Below are 8,477 nucleotides of genomic sequence, written 5' to 3'. Positions count from 1 at the left end.
GCACCATCAAGTCACCTTTTCGTGTGACATGGCGTTGTAGTAGTATGGTTGACATGGTGTCGTAGTGGTACCCTGTGACTACATAATGCTGCTTGGTTACGATGAGAAATTGGGAAGAAAATGCACCAAAGTGTCGTCACGTCACCTTGTCGTGACGTGACATGGTGCCGTAGTGGCGTGCTGTGACTACATAGTGCTACTTGGGTACGATGAGTGGTGTGATTTAGGTAGTGTTGCCTTGCGACTACGTTGTGCTACATGGCACCGGTGTGTGATTGGGAAAATACATGTGTCAGGGTCACTTCAAGCCACTTTCTGAGGTTGTGATAGACATGACGACTTAGTGGCGCTCTGCGACTACATAGTGCTACTAGGTTAAAGGGTGGGATTGATAAAAAACATGGAATGCCTTCTGGTCAGCTTCTCGTGTGACATGGCGACTTAGTGGTGTGATTGTCACGGCGACGTAGTGCTGCAATTGTCATGGTGACGTAGTGCTTCCCTGCTGCGACTACATAGTAATGCTCGGGTATGGTGTGCGCATATTGTGTACGTAGTCGACGTAGAGCAGGAAATGTCTATGACATAATTTGAAAAGTATCCCCAATTAATCGGATATTTTAAATATACATAGCACACTATACTCTATGTACGTTTTATTCGTATAAATGCATGATAGACACAGAGAAGTGGAAGACAGAATTTTCGATACATAAGCACACAAAATATTTTATACACACAAAGAGCTCCAAAAAAAAAGTTTTTTTTTTTTTTTTTATTCTGCAAAAGCCTTTCTGGTTTGAATTAATGGAATTGAGATAACTGATTTGCATAAACATTTCAAAAAAAAAGAACCTATTCCATTGCTTCTGCTGCTTGAATTCAATGAACGAATGAACAAACGCAAATGAGAATGAGATAGATGTAGCTTTTGCATGCATGCATATAACTTTAATACTTGAAACACCCCTGCTCTCGCCCCCAAAAAACTCGTTTATTCCTTCCTCCTCCATCTCTCTCGCCTATCAATTCTCTAGAGATAACATTGGTTTGGATTTTCGATATTCTTTTGTTGTTGTTGCTGTGTGTTCTGTTCCTTTCTTCCTGCTGCCACACCACTGCTTCTATGTTATGCTATGCTCGGTTGTGTATGGAATCAGTTGCAACTCTGTAAAATATAGTTTTTTTTTCGAATTTCATGCATCATCAAGCACTGTAAAATTGTAAGCTTGCTGGATGGATTGGATACGATTCAAGGTCTTGAAAGTTTCATTTTACTGACTCTTTTGTTATTTGCTAATGTCCCATTATTATACTTTGTACTTAATACTTTTTGTGTATGTAGGAATACATGCAATTCTTAGTGACTGACTTTTCTTTTATCACGCTTGGAAGACTTCTCTCATCTGACATGTTACGTCTACTTCTTATTACTTTTTTTATATTTTTTGGTTGTCGTTTTTCCTTTTTGGTATGAAATACATGCACAAATAGTCAGTCAGTAAGCAGCAAAATGCTTATCTGTTTGTCCTTCAAGAAAATCAAGCAATTGCGCTCAATTTTCTCTTCTAAAAAATACATTACGTCCATATATAATGTCACAGTCATGAGATATCGTGCTGCGTATATAATGTGCTTAGGTAGGTATAAAGCTATGATCAGGGTAAAGATAGAAAAATGTTTTTACCTTAATTAAAAATTTCAGTTTTCTAAAATTAATCATATCAACAAAAACATGTGATCGTCGTCATTAATGGAATGAATCAATGTATGACTAACGAAGTTCATGATTTTTTTTTTCTTTCTTTCTTGTGTTTCCATACTTTTATTTCAACCTGCATTTCGTGTTGACCGAACCGCGCGAAGCAATGTGATTTCATCATTTGGGATTTTTTTATTGGGGTTATTTTAAGAATTACGTAATTGGATATTTTCTCCTCATGCCGTTATTTCATGCCTTATAGACTGTACAGTTAGTGTAAATGTCATTTCATGATTTACAGCTTTTTGCAAAATTTTCCGTTATTTTTTGAATTTGAAATTGAGTTCAAAAATTTCAAATGCAATTCAAATTTTGAACAACCGTTAAAAGTCAGTGTGACGATATTTACAAAACATTTTAGAAAATCTAATTAAATTGAGATAAATTGGACCATTAAGAAGCAACGATTAAAATGAACATGTTCGACAAAAAATAATGTGATATTCTTAAATTGATGCATGAGTCCCGATGAGACATCTCGACAAAAATGTTTGAGAAGAAAAAAAAAAACTGGTTCTGAAGAAATCTTTGTAAGTTTTATAATTCGTATAACGTGCTTGGACCTCAATGTTCAATGTTATCACAATCGCCGCTTGTAGTCTATTCCGAAGGCATTTTGGAATTGAGTGAGAGAACGAATTGACGGGTTAAATACATTTTATGTTAATTTGTTCTCTCAAGCGCATTTTCTTTAAAGGGGGCAAGGTTGAATTGTACACAGTTTGACTACCTGTCTGAGATGTTGCTGGACGGCTGTCATGAGATAAAGCAATAAACCAGTATCTAAATCAATGATTAATTTTCTACATCCGTAAAAAATTCAACTATGTAATTGAGTAAGTCACTAAATAAGCTATATTTAAGACAAATGCGCAAGCATGTGCCTCAAGTACCTAAACTCGCTGTGAGAAATCTTTTCTTAGAATTTATCACAATTTTACCCAATTTTTCCTCCCTTTTTCTTCTCTTTTGTCATGCATCGTTTTCACATTCCTTTGTACTCCCAATAATCCTAGACATGTCTGCCTTATTGTTATTTCGTTTCTCTCTATCTCTCTCTCTGTCTCTCATGCCCTTTCAGGCCATTATTTTTCTCATATCATTATAGCGTGACAATCATTTTAGAGCTCAACTGAAACAAAGACGAAAGGCAATAAAGTCGGTTCATGCAGTTTTGAGCATGCGACTCAAGCGCATTTCAATGACTTGATCACTTTGGAGCTATGTAATGGGTTGACTACAATCAATGTTCATGACATGTATGACTTATGAATACATCCTTTACCATTGAAGATTAATGTCATAAGCAATTTATCCTTTAGAAAAGAATTGCGTCGTAACTAGTTATTTCCGGTTTTACTTCGTTGCGCAGAAATGCTTAAAACCCAATAAATTCAAATTTAAAACCTCACAACATCTCAAAATAAACATTTGTATGGTTTTCAAACATTTTTATATGCTGTCATTTGAACTGGTCAAGCTAGCTAGGTCAAAGTCGTATAAATTCAAGTTCAAAACCCTACAACTATAAACATTTATAAGGTTTTCAAACATTTCTTAAATTTAGATCAACTTGGTCAAACTGACTCATGTCCAACAAAGAATACAGACTGAAAAGAAAACAAATACTCAAAAGAATGCTGAAAATAAGACAAGAAAATTGATTGAAAACATTTTTATCTTTTTTTGGTCACTTTTATTAAATTAAACGTTATTTCATTTCATTTAATTTAAAAATTGCCGGTCTTCAGGCAAAAAAAGAAACGTAATTATTGTTTGATGGTGTTAAAAAGAGGAATGTTGTTCTCTTTTACTTATGCAATCAAAATTGTAAGTCGCCATTAGTTTTCCCGACGAGTATTTACAATTCTTTATGCATATAATGATAAAATTTGACAATGTTGGATCGAAACATTTGTGTGACCTGTATTGGTTGATGGTATTTTATGATTTAGATGTTTAATCGAAAAGACCGAATCCCATATCGTCATCGGATTCTGGTTCTGATTCTTCTTTCTTGGCTTCAGCCTTTGCAGCTGGGGCAGCAGCAGCAGCTATTTGAATAAATAAGAAAATTTAATGTTATTAAGTCATTTATGATAATTAATTCCAAAAGTTTAGAATTATTAAGGAACAATTTGCTTACCTGGAGCAGCAACAGCAGCAGCGGCAACAAATTTGCTTGGATCTTTAAGGAATTCCTTGACTGTTTCAGCTTGTTTGAATTCAACTTCCGTAACGGCGGCAATAGCCAACAAGTTCTTGAATCCGTTGGCGATGGAGTGTGGAGCTGAAGCAATTGTTGGGTATCCGATGGCCAATGAAAGAGCAGCAACATTTGCAACACCTTGTTGGAATTTGGTGCGTAAGTCCTCTGGCTTGATGTCAAGAATGTTTGGTGAGAAGATGCTTCCGGAGTCATAAACTTGTTCAATAACAAGACCGTATGAGAATGGAGAAATGTTCAACATGTTGAGCAATGTAGCTTCTGAAGCACCAACTTTGTCACCTGGCTTCAAGATAGGGACATCATTGATAATTTCAATCGTACCCTTTGAAATCTTTGTTGGAATAGACAAAGCCTGGAAGAAACTGGTCTTTTCTGGACCCAAACCAGTGTTTTGAGCTGGGATGATGACAGGGCATGGTGCGACTGTTGATTAAATTAAATGATTAGTATTAAGCTATTATAAGTAATAAATTATGACTTACTGGCTCCTGGACGAGCTGGGGCACGAACTTTGTTCTCGAGCAACTTCTCACGAACTTCATTCAAGTCCAACTTGGTGAAAACGAAACCAACATTACCACGGATGTGTGGTAAGAGTCTTTCAAGGGCTTGGTTGTTTTCTAAATGTCCACGGATAGCTTTACGCATCATAGTGTTCTTTCCCATCAAAACAACAGCGAGGCCACGAAGCGAAATACGGATTTGCTGCATTTGCTTTGAACCAACATTGTCTGCACCGACGATGAAGCATTTTGGATATTCGTCGAGGTATGTCTGCAAAATTTAAGCATATTTTGAATGAATATCAATCAAATGTCGAATGACTTTTTGGGTATATTCGACAAGTTTATGATTGCGGAAATAAACCCTCAGACTGCTGTCAGCAGCGAATAGAAACACCCATGAACCAGGCACTGGTGGGTTCAGCTTTTTCAAGCCTTCCAATGCCGGACGATCCATGTTCAGCTAGTTCATATTTCATCATATTTAATTTATATCCACATTTCATAACCTCAATTTTTTTTTGCACATTAATTTTAATAAATCGATAACTTACCACAACTTTTGTGAAGTAGTTAGCCTTCCATGTTGCCTTGTTCTCCCTAACCATTTTGATAATTGGAAAAGGATATATGTATTTTTAAGAACTGAAAATGTTGAAAAATGAAAGTTCATTAGCATGTTTGTTGTTGTCAAAATTATTTTATCATTTTTTGCTGAATTTATCGCAGATTTTTTGATAAATTTTGCTTATTCATGTTTAATGCATTGTAATTAATAGCATTAAGCATAAATATTAGCAATAAAAGACTTAATTAAAGTAATAAATTAAATTTTACTCACCAAGACGTGTAATCTATAAAAATTTTCGTTGAAAAAGAACGAAAACAGCTTGTTCACATCCGAAGTCGATGATGATTGTACAAAAAAATACACTTTCACTCAAATACATCATTTATAACTCAGAATATTATCCAAAAACATAATTTACAATTTAACTAAACAGATAAAAGTGTAAAGGAATCATATTAGCATTGAAATTGTGCAAAAACTAAAATTTGCGAAATTTTTGGCATGTCCGTGAGAAAAGTTTCGTCAAAAATAGAAATTTACATTGAATTTTGAAAAATACATAAATATTAAGCATAATTCATGTACTTTTATACAATTATTAACTATATTAGATGACTACAGTAGACAACAACTTGATAACAAGCCTGTAAAATTGATTTCCGGAGTCTGTTTTGAAAGTTAGCGGCAAAAGTGATTTGCTGAAAGGGCTTAACGGATAAATTTGAAAATTCTTCAAAAAAACCGTTCGTGTTGCAAACTGCTTTTTTATTTTCGACATAATTTAATTAAAATATAGCTTTTCATTCCATTATAACTATCAAACTAGTGCGGTAATACAAAAGGGAATTGATATCTAGTGAGTGTTTGTTAAGAAACAGTAAAAGTGTAGTTAAAATTAGGAATTATTGAGAAATAAAAAAAAGTCAAACAAAAATGTCGAAAAAAGACGATATTGTGGAGGAAATTCCAGAGAAGCTGTATGATGCAACATCAGGTACTACGTACAGGAAGCTCCGTTTCTTCGGAAAAGTAAGTTAATTTGTATTTTAATTGATGTTTATATACAAATCCTTAACCTCGAATAAAAATAACGAATTTCCTTAACTTTGTGTCCTGTAAATCCATTTTTGATCATTTAGGGAGGCTTTGCCAAATGTTATGAGATTCAAAATATTGTTACTGGTGAGACTTTTGCTGGAAAAATTGTATCTAAGAAGCTTATGATGAAGACCAATCAAAAAGAGAAAATGACCCAAGAAATTCAAATTCACAAGTCCTTGCACCATAGAAATATTGTAGGATTCAACAGTTTCTTCGATGATCAATTTAACGTTTATATCGTACTAGAACTATGCAAAAAGCGATCTATGATGGAATTACATAAACGTCGAAAAGTCGTTACTGATTATGAATGTCGTTATTATATACATCAAATTGTCAGCGGTGTTCAATATTTGCATGAAAACCGTATCATCCATCGCGATCTTAAATTGGGAAATTTGTTCCTTAATGATGAACTGCATGTTAAGTAAGTCAAACTTGATAATTTCTTTGTTCTTTGTTCTTTATTTGAAAATGAATTTCCGTTAAATTAGAATTGGTGATTTTGGATTAGCAACAAAAATTGAATTTGAGGGTGAACGTAAAAAGACTTTATGCGGAACTCCAAACTATATTGCACCTGAGATTCTTAACAAGAAGGGACATTCGTATGAAGTTGATATTTGGTCAATTGGATGTGTTATGTATACGTTGTTAGTGGGACAGCCTCCATTTGAGACAAAGAGTTTGAAGGATACTTATCATAAAATTAAAAAATGCGATTACCGCTTACCATCAAATTTGCGCAAGAACGCTGCTGAAATGATCATTGCCATGTTACAGTCTGATCCAGAAAAACGTCCAACTGTTAGTCAATTGTTGCGTTTTGAGTTCTTATCTTATGCTCCCATTCCAAAATCATTGCCATACTCATGTTTAACAACTGCTCCACGTCCAGAGCTGCTCGAATACAATGATAAGGCAGTACGACGTCCTCTGGCTGAAATGAATGGAGGTAATTTAACAGGACATAGAATTGAATTTATCAAATTTATTAATCCTTAATCTCATTTAGATGACACACACTCAGAATTCTCATTCCTTAAGAATAATTTGCATGATGCTATCACAGCTTCGGGAATGATGACTGCATCGAGTCAGTTACAAAAGAGTAATTTGGAGCTTTTGTATCAGCAATTGAATGAATTGTTTGCCAAGAAATTGAAACGTCATCTTAGTGATTTAGGTGATGAATATAGTGATCCAGCATCAAATCCATTATTCTGGATCAGTAAATGGGTCGATTATAGCGATAAGTATGGATTTGGATATCAATTATGTGATGAAGGAATGGGTGTTATGTTTAATGATACAACAAAGTTAATTATGCTTGCAAACGGACAGTAAGTCAAGCCATTTATAGTCATATCTTGAGTCCTTATTTCACGATTTACTTTCCTTACAGCAATGTCCATTTTATAGACAAAGAAGGAAAAGAATCTTACTTTAGTGCAACGTCGTATCCACCAAAACTCGAAAAGAAGATGAAATTATTGACTTATTTTAAGAGATACATGTCTGAGCATCTGGTAAAGGCAGGAGCAAATGCAGTCAAAGATAGCGATAGTGTTTCTCGTGTGCCTCATTTGCACACATGGTTCAGGACGCAATGTGCAGTTGTTATGCACTTGACAAATGGAACTGTTCAGGTAATTTTTTCTAACGTATTTTTAAAATTTGAAAAAATTCAAATCATAAATATCCGTTAAAATTCAAATATTAATTGACCGTTATTTTTTACAGCTGAATTTCTCGGATCATCAAAAGATTATTTTATGTCCATTGATGCAAGCAGTAACACTATTGGATGTCGAGAAGAACTTCCGAACATATCCATTCAGTACAATCGCAGAACAAGGCTGCAGCAATGACTTGTACCAGAAGTTAAGATATGCACATGAAAAGTTGTTGAAACTTGTTGAGAAGCTTACAGCTGAATGTTATTAACTTTGCGAGATGGAAAAAAAATATATTAAGATAAAAATGAGATTTTAAGAAAATATCATATTAATAATGATCTTATCTAGAGTAAATGTACAACTCTCTTTATTCGTTATTGAGGAGCACACACAAAAAAACTGAAGAACTCGTTAATGAATTAACTACAATATAATCATAATCATTAGAATGCTACCTAGAATATTATTTCCCTTTAATTAGTTTTTATACATGCTGTCCCGTATTTTTTTGAATGCCTTTTGTATGGCGTACATTGTCAAAAATAATTCCTGTAAAAGTAAGTCTCAGAATATAAGAAAAAAAAATAAAGAGCATAAAAAAAAGTGTAAATTATTATTTTCTACATTTTTA

The 8,477-nt window shown here is 34.0% G+C and overlaps 2 protein-coding genes across 2 annotated transcripts; one reads left to right on the top strand and one right to left on the bottom strand.

Annotated features, from left to right (window-relative positions):
• Positions 1-3,435: 3,435 nt before the first annotated feature.
• Positions 3,436-5,443, bottom strand: RpLP0 (ribosomal protein LP0). Its single transcript, XM_070633904.1, has 5 exons — positions 5,337-5,443; positions 5,050-5,140; positions 4,475-4,766; positions 3,909-4,415; positions 3,436-3,816 (listed from the first exon to the last, which is right to left on the bottom strand). Exons 2-5 carry the CDS (start codon positions 5,101-5,103, stop codon positions 3,722-3,724), a joined length of 948 nt encoding a protein of 315 aa, XP_070490005.1. The 5' UTR covers positions 5,104-5,140; positions 5,337-5,443; the 3' UTR covers positions 3,436-3,721.
• A 93-nt stretch (positions 5,444-5,536) lies between these two features.
• On the top strand, positions 5,537-8,456 carry polo (Serine/threonine-protein kinase polo). The gene is made up of 6 exons (XM_070633858.1): positions 5,537-6,095; positions 6,206-6,594; positions 6,662-7,122; positions 7,183-7,510; positions 7,573-7,816; positions 7,911-8,456. The coding sequence occupies exons 1-6, from the start codon at positions 6,000-6,002 to the stop codon at positions 8,112-8,114; spliced, it is 1,722 nt and encodes a 573-aa protein (XP_070489959.1). The 5' UTR covers positions 5,537-5,999; the 3' UTR covers positions 8,115-8,456.
• The last annotated feature ends 21 nt before the right edge of the window (positions 8,457-8,477 follow it).

This window comes from Chironomus tepperi, unplaced genomic scaffold, assembly GCF_022539635.2.
Source record: "Chironomus tepperi strain 1889 unplaced genomic scaffold, CSIRO-AGI_Ctep_v1 contig_82, whole genome shotgun sequence".
Classification (NCBI taxonomy): domain Eukaryota; kingdom Metazoa; phylum Arthropoda; class Insecta; order Diptera; family Chironomidae; genus Chironomus; species Chironomus tepperi.
This window is presented reverse-complemented; position numbering and strand designations above follow the sequence as displayed.